The sequence below is a fragment of the Mustela nigripes genome, chromosome 2 (genome assembly GCF_022355385.1).
Source record: "Mustela nigripes isolate SB6536 chromosome 2, MUSNIG.SB6536, whole genome shotgun sequence".
Lineage (NCBI taxonomy): Eukaryota > Metazoa > Chordata > Mammalia > Carnivora > Mustelidae > Mustela > Mustela nigripes.
In genome coordinates this window covers 2763358-2788739 of record NC_081558.1, presented here as the reverse complement: position 1 = coordinate 2788739, position 25382 = coordinate 2763358, and the positions used below count along the sequence as shown (strand labels likewise).

The window sequence follows — 25382 nt, the reverse complement described above, 5'->3', positions numbered from 1 at the left end:
GCCCCTGCCGGTGTCACACCGCAGCCCCTGCCGGTGTCACACCGCAGCCCCTGCCGGTGTCACACCGCAGCCTAGGATTCAGGGAACACCCCTAACCCCGGAAGGGCCCCTTGGGAAGCAGAAACCTTCTTAACCCTCCGGGGCTCAGGAGTCTCCAAGGAAGACAGAAGTGCTCAGCCCAGGGAGAGGAGCCTGCCTAGCTGACGGGAGGCAGTGCAACAGACTACATGCCCTTGGGCCAGCTGCTCCCCCTGGGGCCTGTGAGATGCCAGCAACAACTCTGTCCCCACCTCACACCACTGTTCTGGGCACCTGGCAAGTGTTTGCCTGTCTTTGTGGTGCTTGGCACAGGCCCTGCAAGGCACTGCCGGAGGGGACAGAGACGAGCTGGACAGAGATCCCACCTTGGGCATTCATGGCCAGCGGAGGAGGCAGGCAAGTGAAACTGCCCGAAGCTCCCAGTGCAGAAAACAAGAGTCACGGAGCAGCCCCGCGCACAGCAGAAGACGTGAGGAGGGCACAGGGACACCACACACAGAGCCACACTGGCTCTGTGCCCAGTGGGTGCAGAAGTAGAGGAATGTCTGCCAGAGGATGGGGACCATGGTGGTGACAAGCTGGCATTTCACTGTCCATTAAAACTGCATTGAGAACCCCAGGGGTGACCAGAAAGTCTCTGAACTGAACAAGAAGACACAGTGTTGCAAAACCTGGGAGGGAGCAGCTAACACAGCCGATGAAGGCAAAATCAGTCTTAAATGCTTCTCCTAAAAAAGACAGAAAAAAGTTTCAAAAGATTGGCTCCTCCACAAGAAACTAGAAAAAGAGCAAATTAAAGCTGAACTTATCAGAAGGAAGTTAAAAGATAAAAACAGAAAGTCAGCAACAGAGAAAATCAATCAAGTCAAACTTCTTAGATAAGCTACCAGAACAGACAATAAAAAAGAACGCAAGCACACCCACTGCCAGAAACAAAAGATAGACAATAGAAATAGATCCTACAGTCTCTTGGTTTAATACAGGAATGAAACCAACAAACTTATGGCAATAAATCTGATAACTTACATGAAATAGACAAATTCTTCCGAAGTTGCAAATTACCAAAACTCGCACCAAAAAATATGGGAAGCTTGAGAAGCCCTTTATCACTTAAAGAAGCTGAACTCATAATTAAAAACTTTTCCTCAAGGGCACCTGGGTGGCTCAGTTGGTTAAGCATCTGCCTTTGGCTCAGGTCATGATCCCAGGGTCCTGGGATGGAGTCCCGCATCAGGCTCCCTGCTCAGCAGGAAGCCTGTTTCTCCCCCTCCTGCTGCTGCTTCCCCTTCTCGCGCACGCATGCGCTGTCAAATGAACAGATAAATAAAAACTTAAAAACAAACAAACAAAAACTTTTCCACAAAGAAAACTGCAGATCCAATTGCTGAGTTCTAATATTTAAGAAACCATGTAAATAAACTTCTCTGAACTTTCAGAAAACAAAGAGAACAGCAAACTCACTTCACAGGGCTGACATGACCTTTGTATCAAAACCTGACAAAGACTCATCATAAAAGGAAAATTACAGGTAAACACCTCCCATGAACACAGACACGGAAGTCCTCTAGAAAATATCTGCAAATATCCAGGATCTGGGGATTCAGCCCGGGAATGCGAGACGGCATTCTACTCATCTATTAGCCTGGCTAAAATGAAAGAGCGACAACTCCAAGTGCCAGCAGGGACGTGGAGCGCGGGCTTCTCTGCCACAAGCACAACCCTTCTGGAAAACTGTCGGCTAACGAAGGTAAACATACACCCAAATGAATGGACATGGGGCTACAAAAAGACTTGCCCAAGAGTGCTCATGGTAAACTTATTCCTAAGATCCCTGAACTGGAAACGACCTGAGTGCCTACCAGTGGAAAAGCAGAAACAGACGGTGGTGTGTTCATGCGGTAAAATAAAACGGGTGACCTAGGCGAGTGCAGGGGCAAATCTAAGATCAGGATGGTGAGCCACCGTCAGAGACGCCCAAAGCACCCACTGCACGTCCACTAGGCTGCACCCCCAACAGGACACTAACTCACAGGGGAAAGAATCAGAACGGGAGCTGCCTCCGGGGGGTGTGACCAGGGATGCTGGAGCAACGGTGAGGGGCTTTCCAGGACGGACGTGTTCTGTTTGCTGGCATCTGGGTAACTGGGGTACGTTCACTTGGTAAGACTCCAAGTTCACACTAAGTATCTGAGGACCTCGCTGGATGTAAATTCTGCCTCAATTTAAAAACGCTGGCATCTCTGCTGAATTAGAAGCACCTGACTGGCTCCGTTGGTGGAGCCTGCAACTCCTGATCTGGGGGTTGTGAGTTAAAGCCCCATGGTGGTGCAGAGATGACTTAAAATTAAAATATTTTAATTTTTATTTTTAAAAAGATCTTGCTTGTTTATTTGGGGTGTGGGGTAGAGAGTGCGAGTGGGAGCACAAGACCAGGGGGAGGGGGAGGCAGGCTCCCCACTGAGCAGGGAGCCCAACGCGGGGCTCAATTCCAGGACCCTGAGATCATGACCTGAGCTGTAAGCAGACGCTTCACCAACGGAGCCCCCAGGCGCCCCTAAAATTAAAATCTTTAAAAAAGAAACCCCCACCAACCACACTGAAAAGCTGCCTGATCAGGAGACGAGACGCTAGAGCAGGCCGTCTCGTCACTGCCACGCGCACGACGTGGGACACGGGAGCCGCGCCGAGACAGGCTCCCACACGAAGGATGTCCAAGGCCTGCAGACAGCCCTACTCAGAACGGCTTCCACCAGACGGCCGATGCCCCAAAGCCGCGCCCGCCGAGCCAGCCTGGCGACGATGCGCTCCGGGACAGCTGACGGAGGACGAGCATGTGACCCTGACACGGACAGCGAGGAACCCGGGAGCTCTTCTTGCTCTGCTAAGGGGTAACCTGCGAGATGCTTCTGCCAGCTGAAAGCAGCCGGTGCAGGCAGGCGTGCACCACACCCGGGCTCGGGTCACCCTCAGAGGGAAGGGTCTGGGCAAATGCAGGTCCGCTCATCTGCTCAAGGACAGCCACGGTCACCTCCTCGGAGGGACTGGGAGAGGCAGGGAGCCAGCTTTCTCTGAACGGCCAACCTTTCCAACAGTGGCGTGACTGCTGTTCCTACGAAGGGCTGGAGTACAAACAGTCTTGGTTTTAGTGAGACACGGTCTCTGCCTCAATGTCCCCACTTGGCCTCGTACCATGAAAGGCACCAGAGACAGTCAACAGACAGATGGGTGTTGCTGTGTGTCAATACAGCTTGGTTTAGGAAAACAGGCAGCCTGTGACGTTGGCCCCTGGCCCTAATTGGCCCACCCCAGCTCCAGAACCTTCTGAACTCCAAAACCACAACAGAAGATCACCTATTTAAAACACAAACACAATTTGGATTTAAAACCAGCTCAGACTCAGAAGCCAGATCCCGGGGTTCATAGCCCAGCTCTGCCTGGGGCACACATCCCTGCCCCCGCCCCAACCTGGGTGCCCTCTGTCCACGGGCCACAGTTCCCAGGGCCCAGATGTGGGCCCGTGGCTGGAGCTCAGCAAGGGCCGACGAAACCGCCAAGCTGCCGCCATCAATTCCTGCTTGTCTGCTGAGGGCCTGGCTAGTCCCCACAGAGTCCTGGTTGGTGCCCTCGAGGACAGCTAACTGGGGGGTGGGAGTGCACACAGGCCCAGACATGCCCCAACAGCCAAGGGGCAGTTACTCCTTTTTTCTAAAAAAAAGATTTTATTTATTTATTAGACAGAGATCACAAGTAGGCAGAGAGGCAGGCAGAGACAGAGAGAGGAGGAAGCAGGCTCCCTGCTGAGCAGAGAGCCCGATGTGGGGCTCGATCCCAGGGTCCTGTGATCATGACCTGAGCCGAAGGCAGAGGCTTAACCCACTGAGCCACCCAGGCTCCCTGGAGAGGGGGAGGCAATTATTTCTGATGGGGTAGGGTGGGGCTCCCCATACCTAGGGGAGCTGTGAGGGCCGAGTGGGAAGCAGAGAGCACCACCAGTGACCCTACCCGCCGGCCAGGGAGTGCTGTCCCCAGAAACAGAGCAGGCAGTGGGCATGGTCACGGGAGGCCAAGAGTCGGGGGTCCCTTCTAGGGCTGCCACTTCTAGATGACACCCCCGCGGGGATGGCGTTCGGATTTTCTGCTGTGCCATGGGCCCCAGGTGGCTGACAGCTCCCTCAGGAAGCCAAGCAGCCAGTGGGAGGTGAGCCTCAACGGGGACACAGCACACCCTGCATGGTAGGATGGAGGTGGGGGGCCCCCCAAACCCCGGCCTCCATCACCCACTGCCAACGGCCCTCCAGCTGCACAGGGCTGGGCCATAGGCTTCATCCACGACTCCTTGCCCCCAACCCACAGCACCAACTCCCAGCTGGCTCCGATTCTGAAACACACTAGCAAGGTCCCTCCCCCACCACCCCTGCCCCCTGATCTGTATGCGACCCCTGGCTGGCCCCCTGGCTCCCCCAAGCTCACCATCTGCCACTTGAGGGATGCTGTCCTCACCCCTAGTGGTCTTGATTTCACGGCCACCTCCCAGGCCACCTCCTCGTGTTCCTCATGTGCCAAGGACATCCTGCTTTGGGGCCTCTGTGCTCAACATCCTGTCTTCCAGAAGATTCCTCCCCTAGCTACTTAGATGGCCTGATGTCTCCGAAGTCCGCTCAAATGGCGTCAGAATGACAGACTACCCTGATCGCCTTTATTTAGAAGCTGGAAGCCCCCCACAAGGCCCCTGCCATCCTGGTACTGCCCGTACCTCCCCGCCCACTCGATTCTTCTCTACAACACAACTGGGGTGCCTGGGTGGCTCAGAGGGTTAAAGCCTCTGCCTTTGGCTCAGGTCATGATCCCAGGGTCCTGGGATCAAGCTCCGCATTGGGCTTTCTGCTGAGCAAGGAGCCTGCTCCCCGCACCCAGCCTGCCTCTCTGCCTGCTTGTGATCTCTCTTCCTGTAAATAAATAAAAATCTTTTTTTTTTTTAAGAGTTTATTTATTTAACAGACAGAGATCACAAGTAGGCAGAGAGGCAGGTAGAGGGAGGAGCAAGTAGGCTCCTGGCCGAGCAGAGAGCCCGATGTGGGGCTCGATCCCAGGACCCTGAGATCATGACCTGAGCCGAAGGCAGAGGCTTTAACCCACTGAGCCACCCAGGCGCCCCAATAAATAAAAATCTTAAAAAAAAAAAAAAATCAACATAACTTCCCAGTGTCTCTGGCTCTTTGCCAACACCAAACTGACCCCAAAGTGCCTTTGCTGTGTCCCACAGGCTGCCCCAAGGCTGTGGGGGGGGGCCCTGCGCAGGCTAGGATGAGGAAACCATCCCAGGCCTCAGAGACCCCCAAGAACGAAAGGGAGGGAACCCCCTGCTTCCAGGTCCTCTGGGAGGACTGGGAACTGGCTTCCGGCTCAATCCAAGACACCAACCGAGGAGCGCAGCATGACCATCTCCGCCCCGGCTGTCAGCCCACCGTGCAAACCACCACCAGCAGAGAACACTTCCTGGCCCGAGCGGATGCTCCCACCATAACGGGGAGCGGGGCAGGTAAAACAGTAGTTAGGGCACAGCCGCTGTTTCGGAGGGCCACACAGGCAAGAACAAGCTGAAGCCTCCAGCAGGGGCCTGATGCTATGTTCTACGACACACACACACTTTCACAAAAGTCACACACCGAAGGAGCGTCAGACAACACCAGACAACGCCAGCTCCCGTCAGCTTCACAGCAGCCCCAGGCCGCTCCTCAGCTCCTGCACTGGGCGCCTCCTGCCCTGCTCCCGCTGTAGATGTAGGGAGGGAATGAACTGACCCGGCCCCAGTGTTAAAGAAGAACACCAACAAATGAATAAACCTCGTCAGGGCTGGAGGCAAGGCCATGGAAGCGTGGGGGGTGGCGAGAAGGTGAGGGAAGGCGAGGAGGAAAGGAAGATGAGCTTCAGGTTAGGTGACCGGGGTGGAAAGAGCCAGGCAGCGTCTGAAAAAGTGGGACAGACAGAAGGTATAGCACGTGCAAAGGCCCTGGGGTAACACTGGGCCTGGCGTTTCGGAGAACTAGCAAGGCAAGGGGAAGGGAGAGAGGAGACGAGAGCAGGGAAAAAACCAAGCAGAAAAGTCAGCTGGTCATGGGAGGGTTCTGAACAGAGGAAGGACATACTGAGCCAGCTATTTTAAAAATTTCCTCTGGCTGCTGAGGGAGACTGGCAATGTGGAGGAAGGAAAGCAGGAAGGCGGCTGTACAGGTGGGCTGCGGGGAGCGGGGGGAAGGCTCCGGCCTGGGAGGTTGGCCCACCTGCCCCTGGAGCTGTGAGGCCAGACTTGGGATGCCACGGGACCACCCCAGCCCCAGGGCACAGGAGGGACCCGAGGACCCAGAGAGAGAGCACACCCCTGCATGGAAGCCCCACCGGGCCCATGGATGCACATAGGCCCTCTGCCTCTGTGTACCCCAGGCGCTAACACCCACCTCAGAGAGGACCCCAGGAAACGAGACCCAGGAAAGCTCACCAGATCCCGACCGCGAAGCCCTCAGGGCAGTCCCAACCGCCGCCACTCGCCCCATGGCCCGAGAAGCTTCCACTCGCCCCATGGCCCGCGCAGCTTGGCCATGGCCTCCCTCTGGCCTTGGCCTCCCTCTCCTCCCACACCACACCTCGCTCCAGGCCCGACCACTCCCGTTCTGGAGCCTTCGCTCACTGCCAGACCCGGGCCTGCTCCTTCCCCGGTCAGGCTTCTGGCTACTCAGCCCTCAGGTCTGGAACGGAGCCTCCGCCCGGAAGCCTCCTACCTGCCGCCTCCGCACGAATGCATCCCCGAAGCTCCCGGCCCCGACGCCCTGAGGAAGCACAGCGTTCCTCCCCGGGCCCATTCCTTCGCCTCTAGTGAAGCTTCCTGGCCAAACACACCAGGGTGGGGACCCCACATCTCCCCTGCTGCTTAGGTGATGCCAGCCCAAGGCCGGAGAGGCCGGACGAGGGACACACGTGTGCCCTGCCTAACAGGGCAGCCGCTGGACCAGCAGTCCCCAGCCAGTGCTGGTGCTGCCACCCTGCAGGGCATGGAGACAACCAGCAGACCCTCGGGAGCTGTCCCGACATAGGGTGGCTCCTTCACTCTGCAGTAGGGACCCAGCCCCCCAGCCCGAGACACTGGCCACAGGACACGGCGAGCCCCACGGAGCAGCACTGCACCAGGTCGCGTCTCCTTCCTTCTGCCCGTAATCTCACGCCTCACGCCAGCCTCTCCTTTCTCCCACGCACCTGGCGGAGCTCTGGGCCTCCTCGGTCACACTGCGGCCACTCACAGACTAGGTGGCCGTCAGATGGGCTGCGGTGGCATGCCCAGGATGGCGTTCCCTGGCTCCCCCGTGGGTTCTGCGGGGGTCAGGAATCAAGTGCCCTGGAATGGCTCGGACAGCCAGAACCTCTGAGCTAAGAGACCTGAGGTCCAGAACCTTCATGTGCTTCAAAATGGGTACCCCTCCCCCCCCAGAGGTGCAGAGCACCGAGGACTCGGGAAGGAGTGAGAGTCGGGAAGATGGCTGAGCCTGCGGCCCCAGGACCCCATCCTTGGGACGCTGTGTGACCTTGCGTCAGTTTCCCGATCCTTCCAGGGGCCCGATCCTTCCAGGGGCCCGGTCCCGCTGGAGCAGATCGTCCGTCTCCTCCCAGCTCCATTATCCTCCTCCCCTCCCCCAACCCAAACATTCCTCTCCCTAAGATTTATGTCTCCTCTGCGCCGGGCGCACTCTCCGTCCCGAAGCTGGAGCCGGCCAGCAGCTCTTCCGGGGAAACAGACCGGAGTGTCTGGACCTCGTTCTGGTCAGCGGGTCATGGTCAGGAGCGAGGGGGAAGGGGACGCCAGCTGAGCCCGAGCCCGGAGAAGGGACTCTTGGGCAATGCCAGCACTGCACAAGTCACCACAGGGAGGCCCCCAGGTGGGGGAGTGGGCGGCCCAAAGTGCTGGCCTCGGAACAGAGGGGACCAGGCGGCTTCCGGGCCAGCTCTGCGCTCCACGAGGACTCTCCCTAGGGACCTGGCAGGCGCGGGGGTCCCTGAGGACGCAGCCCCAGGGAAGGGGTACATTCAGGTTGGGGCGGGGAAGTGGGTGGGAGCCAGGGAGGGCGGGGTTGGCCTCTTTGTTCTGAGCTGCCAGCAGAGTAGTTCCTGGTGTAGACAGGGGAGCAGACTCTCCCGGAGATCAGGTGACTGGGGTCCCCGGGGGCTCAGGGCAAAGTGATGCATTGTGGGGCGGGAATGGGATCGGGCCATGCAGGAAGGAAGCTCGTGGTCCAGGCAGGGGAGGGAGGCTGCTGGCCCCCGAGTTCAAAGTCACTTCTGTCCCCCGCCCAGTGCCAAGCCTGACTTACTGCTTCCCAGTGAAAACCCAGCCTCCCTACTGTAAACATCACCCTTGAGTCCTGAGGAGCCCGAACTGCGTGACCTTCAGAGCCAGCCAGCCCCAAGGCCCCCAGAGCCTGCTGGAGAGCCCCTGGGCACAGGGAGGGAGTTCCAACACACAGAGAGGGAAGTGGGGAGGAGCGGAGCTAGGGCAGGGGTGGGGGCCGTCCTGGAGAAACTGAGGAAAGGGCCTGGGCTCTCCAGCCCTGCCACGCCAACCCCATGCCAGGGGCTGCCAGGCCAGCTCACTCCCCACCTGGGGGCCGGCGACCACACTGCCCGAGGGAAGGCAGGAGAGAGCAGAGCCTCGGGTTGAAACGGAGCTTTGGGACTCCAGGGTCTGGAGCACCAGGCACTCCTTCCTCCACCTCCTGCGGCCTCACCGGGACCACTGCCCCCTCACCCAACCTCACGAAGCTCAAGGTCTACAGGAAGGAGGAAAAGAGGCAGCTGCAGTCCCATTTCCCCGCAGCTAGGGCTGGACCGAGTGGGCCGGCTGGCGCAGGGCTGGCGTGGAACTCACCATGCACAGAGGGGCCCCTTGGCTGAGCCAGACGGGATGCTGGGTCAGCAGGAGGGGCGGGAGAGAACCACACAGCAGGGGGCGTGGCGGCAGGGGCATGGCAGGGCCATGACCTTAGCTACAGTCGGCAGAGACCAACTCACAGCCCAGGCCGGAGCCTGGTGTGCAGCAGGGGCTCGGTAAAGATGCGGGGGGCTGAGCGGGAGCCGTGGATGAGGGCCACAGCGGAACAGCCCAACCCACTGTGCCCACAGGCACTCAGGGCACCTCTAGGCCCTAAGCGAGGAATGCCAGAGCGAACCCTCCCCACGACGGGGAGCCCTGCTTGCTCCCTGCCGCGTCCCCCACGGGGGGCTTCCACAGGCACCCCTCCGCAGGCCCTCAAGGGAAGAAGATGGAAGAAGCGAGAATGACGGCGAGAGAGAGGCCTCCCAGGACCAGGCGGGCACCTGGTCAAATCCCAGGGGCCCCAAGAAGCCCGTGGCCCTAGACGTGCCATCAGGAGCCCTGGAGGCACGGACAGCCGAGAGAGGGCACGCGCGGGAGGGAGCACGTGAAGCCGAGACCAGGCTGATGCCCACCGGGCCCCCACATCACAACTGCCGGTGAGGCGCCGGGGCCTGTCTGCCTGTGGCGCTCCATCAACCTGGGGGCCAGAGAAATGAGCAGAGAGAGGAACCACAAGGCCCTGGCACGGTCTCCTCCAGTCCCGGCAGTGTCCCATCTCTCGGGAGCACACTAGCAGCTCCCTAACCAGCAGGCCCGCGGTGATCAGCCTGAGCCCACTGGCAAGGCTGCTCCCAAAGCTGCCCAGCAGGAAACAAGCTTTTTGTGGGGGGAAGGAAGGAAGAAGGTCAGACGCAACTTCCAGCCTTTCCGCCGCAGGGCGTGAGAGCATGGAAGCCAGCATCCCCGGTGGCGCCCAGTGACACCCACCCATTTAGGGTGAGCCTGGTATGGTCCCAGGCCACAAGGCACAGAGCTGGCCTATGTGACCGATGAAACGTGGAACACAAAGACAGGCTGCTTCCAGGTGGAGGTCAGAGAAACAACGTGGCTTCCGGCTGCTCCTACACGTACTGTCTGTTCGCACACGAACCCTCCCACCCCCGCGTCACTGGTTCCGGAGGAAGCAAACCACCATTCCACACTGCGGGGACGCTTCCACAGGCCACAGAGCCCGCACGTCAAGAACTGAGGTCTCCAGCCAACAGCCAGCAAGAAACCGAGACCTGCCAGCAACCATGTGAGAGGGCAGCCCCCAGCCCTAGCCGGGCCTTCGGATGAGACAGCCTCCAGCCAACAGCCCGACAGAGACCGCACCAGTGTGCACGCATCAGGACCACTCAGCTAAGCCACTCCCGAGTTCTGACCCTCACAAGCCAGGTGTCTGGGATGCTAAGCTGCTGAGATTCAGGCTTATTCACGAGACGACCCTATAGGTCGCTAACAGAAAGACCCAGAGGTGGCTCCTGCGCTTCCTGGGAGGGAAAGCTCCCCTGTGACGCCTTGGCTCTCACTGCTTCCCAGAAGACACTCCGGGGCGGTGACGTGCTGGCCACAGGCACTGGGGAGAATGCAGAGGGGGGGACCCCCACGCCCGCTCCTACCCCCGGGGTGGGGGCAGACTCACCCAGCTCTGTGGGCTTCAGCAACTCGTCCAGCATGTTGAAGAAGGGCAGTTTCACCAGACGCACTTCTGGCTTGAGGGTCTTGGCGGGCAAGCGTCCAAGTCCATTCAAGTACTTCCCGTAGAGCACGGGATAGTCAATGTTGGGGCCCGAGAGGGGAGTCCTGGGCACCGTGCCAGCCCGGTCGTAAGTTGAGTGCATGGTCAGGGGGTCCATGGGCCGGTGGGGCTGGGGGACAGGCTCTGAGCTCTTCTTGGCGTAGCGTGTCTCGTACAGCTCCTTGATCTTCTTGAACAGCTCGGGGCTACAGTCAAACTGGACCAGCTGGAGGGCCCGGGTGACGAGTTCGTGTTTAAGTCCACTCTTACTCCGGCCAACAAAACCCAGGAGCATCTGAAGATCGGAGACTCGGAAACTCATCACCATGTTCTGGGGAAGAGCAACAACAGGAACACACGCTCAGAGGAGACACAGCCAGATTCAGGGACTGCGAATGGGGCAAGGGGCTTCCTGGAGCCACCTGCGCCCTAAATGGGGGGACAGCAAAGTGAGAGCCCATCGGGGGCTGCCTGGCCCTGCCCCCAGGTCCCCTTCACTCTAGCCGCAGGAGCAGGAGCCCAGGAGGAGGAGGAAAAGGCTTTGGCCCCAGGCCCACGGGCCCAGGCTCAGTCCCTTCCATGCCTGTGCTCAGGCCCCCGCTCACCCATCCCCGTGATGCCCCCTCCCCAGCTCAGCCCTGCTCCCCTCCTCCTCTTCAAACCTTCCTCAGCACTGCCCACGCAGCAAAAGCTTCTGACCGCCCCCCAGCACACACCACTGCCTTCTATTTTAGGTTCTCTTCTCCCATCTTCAAGCCTGAAAGCATCCCCAGGGCAGGGACTGGGAATCTTGCTTTACCCGTAAACAACCTCAGCCACTCCCTAGCCAAGAACACTAACGGCCTCTCGGACCCTCAGTATCTTCGTCAGGATGACAGGATCCACTTCGCTGGGATGTGGGAACGACCAGAGGAGGTAACATACGGAAAGCAGAGTAAATCAGCTTTGGCCACAAACATGTTTTCCCTTCCGTCTGGAGGATGGGAGCCACGACTCAATAGTCATCACCTGCCAGGAGCCGCACGCGCAATCACATACTTAACTCTGACTCCTAAAACACCACTGCCAGGCCCAGGGGAGCTTCACGTTACAGCCAAGCTTCACACCTAAGCCTGACTCTAAAGCCGGGGGCAATTTCTGTCCCTCGCACTACGGGTGTCCACACGGAGCTGAGGACAGGCGAGCGTCAAACGTCTGCTGACCACTTCAGCAGGCCCTCCTCACCTCGGTACTGTGGATGTTGGGGCTAGATTGTTCTCCAGGGTGGAGGTGTCCCGGGCGCTGTGGGGTCCTCGGCAGCATCCCTGGCCTCTGCCCACTCGACGCCAGGAGCCCCCTCCCCAGTCCCATGGTGACAATCACAAATGTTCCCCAGACACTGTCCAGTGTCCCCTGGAACAGGATCGGCCCATCGAGAACCGTGGACCTGAGAGAAGGCTTTGAGAATCCAGCAGCCCCAGAGGCTGTGAAGTGATCTGCGGCGCAGTGACGCAAGTGGTCTGGCAGGGTCCCTCCAAATCGCTCAGACCAAACACGGGAGTTCAGCTGATGCCAGTGTTTTCCTTGGGGCGGCCTGACCATGGCCCGGCCTCGGGGAGACTCTGGGACGCCAAGGGGAGGCACGCTTCCCCACATGCTACATAAGCAAAACGTCCTTGAAGAATGGATGGGCCAGCGGGCTTTCAGGGCCACCCACACCGAGCCCCAAAGCGGGCCTGTGATGAACGAAATGTGGTGGGAAAAAGACGCTTCCAGCGGGATGGGGAAGATGGGTACCAGTGACGAGGGTGCCTAAGGAAAGCTGGCTGGCACCGGGCAGGACGGCACCCAAGGAAATCCATAGCGCCCTTAAATTCAACCTGAGAGCCTGACAGTTGGAGGTGGGTGGGAACCCTGCCAGGGTGTTTACGGAGCGGTCTCAGTGTCAGAAGGCTCTGGTGTTGCCCGTTTCCTGGTTGCCGAAGGGTGAGGCATGGTGTCTGACAGCAGCACCAAGACTCAGGGGCCCTGGGTCCTCCGGCCTCTCTACACACTGGGCACCTCATCTAGCCGCGAGAGATGGGAACCCTCTAAGAACACTCCCAGCCACACACGAGGCTCCCACAGGCGGCGGAAGGGCTGTCAAGGAACCAAGTGACAGACACAAAACGCGTGCGACTGCCCCGTCCTGCCTGCAAAATCTCAAAAGGGAGCCTCTTCCTGCAGTGGGGCCTTCCTCCGGCTCCCAGGCGACAGACTTGGAGATCTATCATCCGCCACGCTCCAGGGCTCTCCCCGGCGGTGAAGCGCACCAGGATCCACGCCCACCAGGCAGGTGAGAAGACTCAGGCCCCATGAAAGAAGCGGCTGGCCCAAAGCCTCCGTGTCAGAGGCAGAGTCCACTGGACTCCCGCGGGCACTACCTCCCACTCCCACCCAGCTGTCTGGAGGACCTGAGGACCCTTCCATCCCAGCACACCCCCTGCCTCGGGACCAAAGCAGTGAGCTGGCCCTCGGAGAGCCCGGAACGCTTGTGAAAACAAACCTTTCTTGGCCTGACCTCCTACCTGGAGCAGAGAAAACGGGCTTGCAGGCAAGATGTTTCTTCTGGAAGAGGCCCAAGGCCTTGGAGGGGAGAGGCAATGTCACGTGGAAGCTGCCTGCCCTCCACGGCGCCAAAGGCAGGTGGGCTCGGGGTGCCGAGTCCGACCACAACACATCTTCTAACATCACCCCGCCCCTGGGAGCGCCCTGCCCCCGCCGAGGCCTAGCCCTCGCACCAGGCTGGACATCCAGAGGGGCCGCGAGAGCATCCTGGGGCACATCCCTCAAGCTGCCATATGTTCACGACTCAGATTTCTCAGCAGCTGCCATCACCAAGGAGGCTGCCCTTGACACTGGGAGGGGGACAGCATGAGAGGGGCACAGCCGTTCTGGAAGAAGCCCCAAGCGCTTTGCAAAATCACTTCCTGCCTTGGCTTCATCCTTCCCTGCCTCCCTTCAGGTCTGTTTATAAACAGCACCAGGCCCCGATGGCTTCCATGGTCTCAGCTCCGGGCCTGCTTGAAGCTGTGTGGAAAAGCATCAGGCTGGATAGGTCTGCTGGGCTTAACTGAACCGGCCTCGCATACAGGTTCCTTGGAGCATGGGGGAAAGTTAAGGTCTTTATCTCCAGGAAATGGGAGATCAGTGAAAAATGCTACCATCCCAAGGGGTTCTCAGACTGCCTCTCCCCCAAGCCCTCTGAGGGGCCACACCTGAAGAGTCTGATTTCCAAGTTTACCAACAAGCTCCCCCCTTTCTTCCCATGGACCAGCCAGTTTTGCACCCCAAAAGATGCAATCTCCAGCTCCTAGCACGAAAGGCTGGGTAAGCACCTGGAAGAAGGGAACGCTTCAATGACGCGTCCGGTGCTCCACAGCGACAGAGACCAAAGGAAGGCTCCCGAGGCTCAGAGCTAGCTGTGCCACTGAACGGGAGGCTCCCGTTCTAGAGAACTTGGAAAAAGGGTCAACTTGATTTAATTGGGATGGGGGGCCCCAGCCACCGGAGGGTCAAGTGGAGTTCATCAGATCATATTTCAAGGCCATGGATGGGGCCTTGAATTGAGTCCCTACCCTCTGGCAGGGGTGGGGGCAGGGGCCGGGGCCCAGACTCACAGCCCCATGGGACTACTGAATTTCAGGACTCCAGGGGACCTCATGCCCACCGGCTGCCGCCATGGACTTGCAGAGTTCAGACTTCTGCATCTCCAGGGCAAGTCCCAATTTCTCAAAACCCTAGAGAAGGGCAGAGTGCGTAGTACAGGCATTGAGGTGGACGCTTCAGGAGGAAGGGGGCTTCATTTCAGATCTCCGAGGGAAGGGAAGGGAGATGGAAGGAGAGAGAGAACAGGAGAAAGGAAACATTTACAGGTCAGGACCCTGGGGAGGGGAGACCAGCGGGAGGGCGGGGGCGGAGCCTCTTTCCAGAGGAGGTCCAGTCCCCCACCTCCCTGCCATCAAAGACCTTGAGTAAACTTCTCGGGGAAGGGAACAATCCTAGTGTAGTTTGGGCAAGGGCTCTGGAGCCTCACCGTTGGGAAAGCACCTGGAAGAAGGTACATCCCTAGAAGAGGGATGGCCTCTATGGGATGTGGAACCCAAACCCCAAAATGGAGTATGAGAGAGAAGCACTGAGAGCACTGAAGAAAGAGACCAGGGACTCTCCATAGAGCAACACAAGAAACCAGCAAAATAGGAGAGGAAGCCTCTGCAGGCAGAGCTGGGGTGCGTAAAGGGATCTGAAGTAGGGTTCAGGAGCTGTGCGGAGGGAGCACGACCATCTCAGTAGACTCACTAGGGCATACGGGAAAACAGTCACTACGGGGCCTGATCTTGCTAGTGTAAAGTTTAGAGACCCCAAGAGCAGAGTCCAAAACCTCACAGATGCGGTCCCGAGGGTAGACAGGGGAGGAAGGCAGAGCCCAGGACCCAAAACTGAGGCGAGAAGGAGGAAGGCGTTAAACTGGGAACAGGGGTCAGGACTCCATCCCAGGCAGGAGAGCAAACTCGAGTGACACGGTGCCCACTCCGAGGACGAGAGAGATGGTGCCAGGAGGGGGGCGGGGCTCTGGGACCAACGCGGGAGCAGAACTAGGGGTCCAAACTCCAGGCCGGGGTACGAACCCCAGGAGCACACTGTATCTGGGGGCGCTTCAGGACGCCCTCATCACCCCGGAGGGTGGAATCGGTGGCAGAAGGGTCAGGGGACCCTTCAGAGGAGGAAGTCGCCAACCCCAGCTGGCCTGCTGGGTGGGGAGTCTGAGACCCAGATGCCAGCCCTCGGTGCCAGGGGGGGCGGAGAAGCGAAGACGCTCCCCTCAGCCCACAGAGCAGGAGCCCGGCTCAGGGCGAGGAGGGGACGAGCAGTTCGGCCCGTCATGCTGTCCGGGGGAACTGTGCCTCTAGCTGGGAGGCGCGGCCCTGTCCCCCGTGCTTAGGGAGACTGGACCCCAACCACTCGGGCCGCGGGGGGGGGCGACCCCGCCCCAAGCCCGGGAACCAACCCCCAGCGCGAAGGCTGGGGTAAGGTTTGGGGGACCCCGCCCCCGGCCTCCCCGCCCCCCGCCCGCACCCGGCGCGCCAGGGCCAGGGGCGGGCGAGGGGGCTGGGCGGCGAACCGCGACCGGGCCGCGCCGTGGGGCCCTAAGAGGAAGGCGCAGACCTCCGCCCGCCGCCCGGCCCCCGCCCCCTCTCCCGCCCGCCCGGGCCGGCGCCGCCGCCGCTCACTCACTTTGGCCTCCACCAGCTCCGCCGCCATCTTGGCCACCAGCGTCCCCCGCGCCGGGAGCCCCCAGCCGTCGCGTCACGTGACCGCCCGCCACCCGCGGGCGGGGCCGTCGCGGCGGCCAATTAGCACCCGGGCGCCCTCCTACCCCCCGAAGGCGCGCGCTGCTGCTCAGTGCGCAGGCGCATGCGACCGCCGCCCGGGCCTCGGGCCAATCAGGGCTGCCCGACACCGTCTCCCCCCCCTTTCCTCCCGCGGCGACCACGCCCACCCCTGGCGGCGTCTGTCCACTTAAAGGGGTACGAGCTCCGCACAGGTGGGGGCGCGTGCTGGGTCCCGGGCTGGGAGGGAAGGAAGATGAGAGGGGGCGGCGGGGACAACAATGCAGCCAGGTGCAGCGGCCCGCGCGCGGGGAGGGAGGCCAGGTGCGCGCCCGGATGCCCGGCGGCGTCGGGGGAGGGGACGGGGACTCCGGCGCCGCGGCCGCCAGCGAGTGCAGCCGGGCTCCCCGCCGTCCAGCACCGCACAGCCGCGGCGGGCCCGGCGCGGTGCACATCCGGGTCCTGGCGCGGCGCCCCCCGGGCCGGCCCTGGGCGGGGGAAACCAGGACCCCCCACCCCCCAGCTTCCCGCGGCTCTCTCTGCCCCGCCCCTGCGGGCGACCCTCTGCGGGTCCCGCCTCCCCACGCACAGTAACCTTTGGAATCTGCACGAACTGGAGCCTCCCCTGCTCTAGAGCCCTCCTCGGCTCCCCAGCGCCCGCGAGCAGCGGAGCTCCAACCTGCCTGCGTCCGGAGCAAGAGGACAAAAACGTGTGTTCCAGGCGCGCCCGGCTGGCTCCGTCGGGAGCGCGAGCGCCTCTGGACGGCGGGGTCGTGAGTTCCAGCCCCACGTTCGGGGGCGAGTTGACTTGAGAGAGAATAATATTTTAAAATGTTTTTAAAAATGTATGTTCCAGGGCTCCTACCCTGGGTTCATGGTTCTCAGGGCAGGAATTAAGAGAAATTGAAGGAAACACTCCAAATCACTCAGTTACAAAGTATGTTAGTGTGATTTTTTTTTTAAGTTTTTTTTTTTTTTATTTAGCGGAGAGAGAGCGCGCGCACGCAAGCAGAGGGAGGGGGAGGCAGGCTCCAGCTGAGCGGGTGGCTGGCCGGGAGGCTCCATCCCAGGACCCTGGATCATGACCCGAGCGGAAGGCAGAGGCCTAACTGACTGAGCCACCCAGACGCCCCTGTTAATGGGATTTTTTTTTTTTTTTAAGTGAGAATGCAAGAGAAAAAAATCCACCATGATGAAAATATAAAAAATTTTAAGACAGAATCCAACTCCAATTGGCATGACTTCACTGACCTAATTTTACAGGATTAAAAAAAAAAAAGATTTGATTTATTTGTCAAAGGGAGAGAAAGTGTGAGCGCAAGCAGGGGGAGCTGCAGGCAGAGGAAGAAGCAGGCTCCTTGCTGAGGAAGGAGCCCCACCTGGGACTCGGTCCTAGGAGCTGGGGATCAGGACCTGAGCTGAAGGCAGAAGCTTCACCGACTGAGCCACCCAGGCGCCCTACAGGGTTTGTTTTATTATTACTACCATATTTAAGTTTTTGGAACCATTTTCAGACTTGCAAGAAATCCCAAAGATAGCAGAGTCTTACCAACCCTTCCCCCAGTGATAACCTCTAGTCTACCAGAAACACCGTGTGTTGTCAAAACCAGGAAAGTGGTGCTGGTACCATACAGTGCCCTCAGGTACAGATGTTTCCATTTCTCCGGTTTTCATATGTACTTTTTGGTGGCGGTGAAAGCTGATCCCATGTGTAGATTCTTGCCACTAATGGTTCAAGGTGCGATCGCGGTATGACCGCTGTGTTTTTTTTTTTTTTTTTTAAAGATTTTATTTATTTATTTATTTGACAGAGAGAAATCACAAGTAGATGGAGAGGCAGGCAGAGAGAAGAGAGAGGGAAGCAGGCTCCCTGCTGAGCAGAGAGCCCGATGTGGGACTCGATCCCAGGACCCTGAGATCATGACCCGAGCTGAAGGCAGCGGCTTAACCCACTGAGCCACCCAGGCGCCCCTGACCGCTGTGTTCTTAGAAGGCTCCGTAAAGGGGCGCCCCGGCTCCCACCGACTCCTCTGGGGACCTCATCTAAGTGGATTCATACAGAATTTGTTCTCCTGAGTCTGGCTTCTTTGGACGAGCGTGATGTCCTCGGTCCATCCGTGTTGCAGCCGGTGCCCGTGTCCGCCCTTTTTCAAGCTGCATCCCATTCTGCTGTGCGGAGGGGCCACTTTCCGTTTCTCCATTCGCCCACGGACGGATACTTGCGGTGCTTCCATCGCTCGGCTGTGCTGAATAATTCTGCTGTGAACACTGGGGGTACAGATAGCTCTTTGAGAACGTGCTTTCAGCTCTTTGGGGTAAATACCCAGAAGTGGGGTTGCTGGATCACGGTGGCTCAGATGGTTGGGCCTCTGCCTTCAGCTCTGGTCTTGATACCAGGGTGCTGGGATGGAGTCCTGCGTTGGGCTCCCTGTTCAGAGGGGAACCTGCTTCTCCTTCTCCCTCTGCCGGCTGCTCCCCTGCTTATACTCTTTCTCTTATCTCTGTCAGATAAATAAATAAAATCTTTTTTTAAAATGTCTATTCAAGTGGCACCTGGGTGGCTCAGTGGGGTAAAGCTTCTGCCTTTGGCTCAAGGTCATGATCCCAGGGTCCTGGGATCAAGCCCCACATCGGGCTCTCTGCTCAGCAGGGAGCCTGCTTCCTCCTCTCTGCCTGCCTTTTTGCATTCTTGTGGTATCTGTCTGTCAAATAAATAAATAAAATCTTTCAAAAGAAAAAAGTCTATTCAAGTCTTTTGCGCTTCCCCCTTTCTTTTAATTAGGTCGTTTGTGTTTTGTGTTGTTGAACTATTGGAGTTCTTTATATATTGTGGCCCTTAACCCCACATCAGTTATATGATTTGCAAATATTTTCTCCTATTCCCTGAGTGCCTGACTTAATATTATTCAGATGTCAAAAACTACCCAAAGTAATGGGTCAACAGATTTAATGCAATTCCCGTTAAAATCCCAATCACTTTTTTTTGCAGAGATAGAAATATCCATCCTAAAATTCATATTGAATCTCAAGGGACCCCAATAGCCAATACGATTTTTTTTTAAAGATTTTATTTATTTAAGGGGTGCCTGGGTGGCTCAGTGGGTTGAGCCTGCATCGGGTTCTCTGCTCAGCAGGGAGCCTGCTTCCCCCCCTCTCTCTATCTGCCTCTCTGCCTACTTGTGATCTCTCTCTCTCTCTCTATCAAATAAATAAAATCTTTTTAAAAATAAATAAAAATTAAAATTAAAAGAGGAGCAAAATAGACTGTTATACTACATGACTTTTAAAAGAAATTCACGTGTGTGCATGTCTTCCTGTTTGAATGTCGCTGAAATTAAGGTGCCCCTTGCCATCAATTTTGGGACTTAGATGGATGGACTAAGTAATTCCTTTCTCATTGATTTGTAAGGCGTGGGAATAATGTCGTGCTTACCGTGGATGACGTCTTGGATTCGGTGGAATAACGGAGGTCTTCAAGACCTGGTTTTACGTGGGGGGGGCAGCTTTCAAAAAACAATGAGGTGACCACAACTGGCCAGGCATGCCGCCAGTACCAAAAACCAGGAGTTCCTAATGCCACTTCAGAAAAGCAGAAAGAGGAAGAAGAAAACTAAGCTACCCCTGGTCACCCTTGGAGGTAACTAGGGCGCCCACTGCTCTCAGAGCAGGCTTTCAAAGAGAGAGAGTTAAGCATTTAATCAGTCTTTATCCCACAAACTCTATTTCAGTGGACTTGAGTAGCTCTAGCTGATAAAGGGAAGATTTTTTTTTTCTTTTTACAGATTTCCAGCCAACCAATACAGGAACTAGAAAGTCTACGTTTAACACGAATATCAAATCTGTATTATGCACCTGAAACTAACCTATATGTCAATTATAGCTCAATTTTTGAAAAAGGAACAAAAGGGAAAACCTACATTTTGGTGGAATTAGAAAGCTGCCATTTTGTAACTGCTGAAGAAATTACTGATTCCAGCAAAGAGGATTCTTGGTCAAAGCCGTCAATGGAAGGATGACTTGACCCTGGAGGGGTCCAGTTACCATCACCTGGACATTCGCCTCCGTCTTAGAATCACACTGCCTGGGACACGTGGCATTCTGAGACTTCTGGTGTAATGCAATAGGAAGAAAATAGCACCACCTAGGAAGCATTTTTTTGCCCCAAAAGTTGAACCTGAACTCAACCAAGACTCCAGCCCTAACTGCCATTTTATCAAGGTTAGACCAGATGGCTAACGGATGTGGACACCCCAAGGAAGCACATTAACACATTGAAGAATGTGCAACACTTTTTTGGCACCACCGACCCGGTTTCTTCAATGGGGTCATATTTAGAAAAGCGAGCTGGGGAGGGAGAACAGTTCTAGGGAAGAGAGACTCAAGAGACATAGCAACTGGAAAAAAAAAGAGAGAGAGAGAGAGAGAGACATAGCAACTGAATATAACCATAGACTTTGTTTTGGGGTCCTGTTTGTTATGGGTTGAATTGTGTCTCCCCAAAAGATGTAGGAGTCCTGACCCCCAGCACCTGCGCAAGGAGTTCGTTTGGAAATAATGTCTTTGTGGGCGCCTGGGTGGCTCAGTCGGTTAAGGGACCACCTTTGGCTCAGGTCATCATCTTGGAATCCCAGGATGGAGTCCCACATCGGGCTCCCCGCTTGGTGGGGACTCTGCTGCTGCCTCTCTCTCCAAAACAAATAAATAAAATCTTAAAAAAAAAAAAAAAAAAAAAGGAAACCGTGTCTTTGCAAATGATCAAGAGAAGATCAAGTCATTACCATGGGCTCAAATCCAATATGACTAGTGTCCTTGTAGAAATGGGAGATTTGGACATGTACAGAAGGAAGACAATGTGAGGACACAAGGAGAAGCCCCTCTCCTAGACAAGGAACACCTGAGGCTACCAGAACTGAGGAAGAGGCATGGGACAGATCCCTTCTTATGGCCTCAGAAGATCCAGTGCCACCGATACCTTGATCTTGGACTTCTGGCCTCCAGAGCTGGGAGACAACAAGCTCCTGGCAGTTAAGACACCCAGTTTGTGATCTGTTGTTACAGCAATCCTAGGAAATTGATACATTGTTCAAAGGAAGGAGAAAAATACTAAAATGATATTTTTTAATTTATTCATTTGAGAGAGAGAAAAAGCACAAGTGGGGGGGACAAGCAGAGGGAAAGAAGCAGACACCCTACTGAGCAGGAAGCCTGATGTGGGGCTCAATCCCAGGACCCCAGGACCCAGAGATCATGACCTGAGCTAAAGGCAGATGCTCAACCACCTGAGCCACCCAGGTGCCCCTAAAATGACATTTTTGGAAAATTCCATAAATTTTTAATATATTGCGTATAGGACTTATTACAAGCTTGTAAAATCTTGATTGTTGTTGTATAATTGCAACTGGTACGTGATGGTTCTTTACACCAGTCCCTTTATTTTTTTTTAAAGATTTTATTTATTTATTTGACATAAAGAGATCACAAGTAGACAGAGAGGCAGGCAGTGTGGGGAGAAGCACGCCCCCCGCTGAGCAGAGAGCCCGATGCAGGGCTCCATTCCAGGTCCCTGAGATCATGACCCGAGCCAAAGGCAGAAGCTTAACCCACCGAGCCACTCAGGCACCCCTATGCCAGTCCCTTTAACTTGACTGTACATATTGCTGCGTAACACAATAACCACTCATTTAGCAGCTTAAAACAACACCTATTTATCAGCTAACAGTTCCTGTAGTTCAGGCATCCAGTGCACAGTGCTGTGGTCACCGGCAGAATTCCCTTCCTTGTGGTTGTAGGACAGAAGGACTCAGCTCCTCACTGACTGTAAGGTAGAAGCCACCCTCCAGGACTTGTCATGGGAAGCTTCCCAAGGTGGAAGTTCACTCCATCCCGACCAACAAGTGAATGAGACAACTCGGCTAGAGATAGAAATCCTATGTAACCGATTCATGGGAATGACATCCACCACTTCTGCTGTGTTCTGTTAGTTAGAAGCAAGTCAAAGATCCCACACACACTCAAGGGGAGGAGATGACACAAGAGTGTGAGTACCAGGAGGTGGGGATTTGGAGGGCCAACCTAAGAGTCTGTCCATCAGGAGCATTTATAAATGCTCTTACAAAAGTACTAGAAGCATCTTAAAAGTAGTATGTGCAATCTGATCTCATGTATAATATTAGACTTCATGTTATTGTGTGTGTGTGTGTTATTGTGTTTTTGAACAGTTCCTACACCTAACAGAGGACTTGAACTCACAACCCTGAGATAAAGAGTCCAATGCTCCACTGACTAAGCCAGCCAGGTGCCCTGACATTCGTGTTATTATTTTTTTTTAAGATGTATTCATTTTTTAAAAAAATCATTTATTTGTTTGTTTATTTATTTATTTATTTAACAGATAGAGATCACAAGTAGGCAGAGGCAAGGCAGAGAAAGAGGAAGAGAAGCAGGCTACCCGCCGAGCAGAGAGCCTGATACAGGGCTTGATCTCAGGACCCTGTGATTACGACTCAAGCCGAAGGCAGAGACTTAAATCCTACTGAGTCACCCAGGTGCCCCAAGATTTATTCATTTTAAAGAGATAAAGAGAGCATAAGAGAGCATAAGTAGGGGTAGGGGCAGAGAGAGAATCTGCAAGCAAGACTCTCTGCTGAGCACAGAGCCCAACACAGGCTCAATCTCGAGATCATGACCTGAGCCTAAACGAAGAGGCGGATGCCTAACTGACTGAGCCATCCAGGCACATGTTTCACATGAATGACACATTCACGTCATTATAAAAAATTAAAAGTAGGGGGGCGCCTGAGCGGCTCAGTGGGTTAAGCCTCTGCCTGGTCCTAGGATCGAGCCCCGCATCAATCTCGGGGTCCTGGAATCAAGCCCCGCATCAGGCTCTCTGCTCAGCGGGGAGCCTGCTTACCCCCTTCTCTCTCTGCCTACTTGTGATCTCTTTCTGTGTCAAATGAATAAATAAAATCTTTAAAAAGAACTAAAAGTAGCCATATAACTTGGCCTGGCAATTTCACTTTAAGAAACTTATTCCATAGAAATATATTCTTATATAAGTCCCAAGCTCAGCCAGGTAAATTCGGAAGTGTGTGATTTGTGGGAAAATTTATGCTGGGTGTTCCAAGAAGTGGCAAGCCTCACAAAATCCTTAGCATTATCATAGGGTGGTAAAGATGAGTCGTTCCCTCATATCTGTCCCTCTGCCAGTGATAAGACTTCCTATTGGGACGCCTGGGTGGCTCAGTCAGTTAAGTATCTGCCAGGGTCCTGGGATGGAGCCCCAGGTTGGGCTCCTTGCTTGGCAGGGAGCCTGCTTCTCCCTCTCCCTCTCCCTCTGCCTGCCTTCCACTACCCCTGCTTGCACTCTCTCCCTCTCTCTCATTATCCCTTTCTCTGTGTCAAATAAATAAATAAAATATTAAAAAAAAAAAAAAAAGACTTCCTATTGTAAGCTCGGCAAGGCCTCGTAGAATAAGGACTACATTTCCCAGATTCCCTTGCAGCTAGGTGTGGTCATGTGACTAAATTCTGGCCAATGATGGTAGTGATTGTACACTACTGTTCCTTTTCCTCTTTCCTTCTTCCTATTGGCTGCAATATGACCGTGAGGCGTACTCTCCTGGGCCACCAGGGGAGCACTCTAGGGAGAGTGAAGGAAAAAGATAGAAGCCCCTTCTCCTTCTTCTTCTTCTTTCTTCTTCAAAGATTTTTATTTATTTGACAGAGACACAGTGGGAGAGGGAGCACAAGCAGGGGTTACAGCAGTGGGAGAGGGAGATGCAGGCCCCCTGCTGAGCAGGGAGCCCGATGTGGGGCTTGATCCCAGCACCCTGAGACCATGACCTGAGCACAAGGGAGACACTTAAGGACGGAGCTGCCCAGGTGCCCCAAGAGAGTAGGATCTTGAGATGTTGACTGCAATATGTTTGTTACAAAATGCGTGCATTGGGCGCCTGGGTGGCTCAGTGGGTTAAGCCGCTGCTTTCGGCTCGGGTCATGATCTCAGGGTCCTGGGATCGAGTTCCATATCGGGCTCTCTGCTCAGCAGGGCGCCTGCTTCCTCCTCTCTCTCTCTGCCTGCCTCTCTGCCTACTTGTGATCTCTGTCTGTCAAATAAATAAATAAAATCTTTAAAAAAAATGCGTGCATTTTACAGAGACAATGGGTACAGTTAGTACAGTGTGTGTTACATAGAAACAGCACGTGCAGTATAGAATAAACACACACATGCGTGTGTGCGTGCACACGTGTGTTTATTCACACACATATTGGGGGTGTCTCTGCAATTATAGATTCATACATGCATATGCATCCGGGGGAGCGAGAGAGGAAGGAAGGAAGGTTTCCTTTAAGGAATTTGCTAAGGCCACTGTGGAAGTGCAAGTCCCCAAACCTGCAGGCTGGGGACCCAAGGAAGAGCCGCCACCGCGATTCTGATGTGAAGTGGAATTCCTTCTTGCTGGGGGAATGTCGGTCTTTTTGTTTTATTCAGGTCTTCAACTGATTGGACGAGGCCCACTCATTGCTCTCATCAGGGAGAGCAACCTACTTTACTTAACAGTCCACTGACTTAAGTGTTAATTTCATTCTAAAGCGCTTTTTTAAAAAAAGATTTTTATATATTTGATAGAGATCACAAGTAGGCAGAGAGGCAGGCAGAGAGAGAGGGAAGCAGGCTCCCCGCTGAGCAGAGAGCCTGATGTGGGGCTCGATCCGAGGACCCTGAGATCATGACCTGAGCCGAAGGCAGAGGCTTAACCCACTAAGCCACCCAGGCGCCCCTAAAGCGCTTTTTAAAAAGACGTTTTATTTATTGAGAGAGAGCGCATGCGCACAAGCAGGCCGAGCAGCAGAGGGAAAGGGAGGAGCAGGCTCCCCACTGAGCAGGGAGCCTGATATGAGGGTCGATCCCAGCACCCCAGGATCATGACCTGAGCCAGTGGCCGATGCTTTACCAACGGAACCACCCAGGCATCCCATCCATAAACAATGTGTGTAATGAATTTTTATATCTCTATATTCGAATTTTAAAATATTTCTATCACCCTAAAAAGAAACCCAATAGTCCTTAGCCATGGCTCCCCATTCCTCCTCCGCCAACCCCTGTTACCCGTTAACCCACTGTCCTGTCTCTGTGGATTTGTCTGTTCTGGACGTTTGCGTGCTATATGACCTGTATGCCGCTTCTCTCCCTGAGCATCATGTTTTCAAGGTCCATCCACATTGTAGTGTGTCAGTACTCCCCTCCCTTTTATGGCATAATAATAGTCCAGTGTGCTGGGCTGGGGGCACATTCGTTTATTCCTAAGCCCCATGGTGTCCTGCCTGAACCAGGAAAATTGCCACTCCCTGC

At 55.6% G+C, this 25382-nt stretch overlaps 1 protein-coding gene across 2 annotated transcripts in view; it reads right to left on the bottom strand.

Moving 5' to 3' along the window:
• The window catches only part of PIAS4 (protein inhibitor of activated STAT 4), a 23217-nt gene extending 7179 nt beyond the window's left edge, over window positions 1-16038 (bottom strand). For both annotated transcript variants that reach the window (XM_059388661.1, XM_059388662.1), the window contains exons 1-2: window positions 15933-16038; window positions 10584-11010 (exon numbers count right to left, since the gene is read on the bottom strand). In XM_059388661.1, the coding sequence (XP_059244644.1) occupies window positions 10584-11010; window positions 15933-15959 (454 nt within the window). In that variant the 5' untranslated portion in view covers window positions 15960-16038. The remainder of the gene's footprint in view (window positions 1-10583; window positions 11011-15932) is intronic.
• Window positions 16039-25382: the final 9344 nt, after the last annotated feature.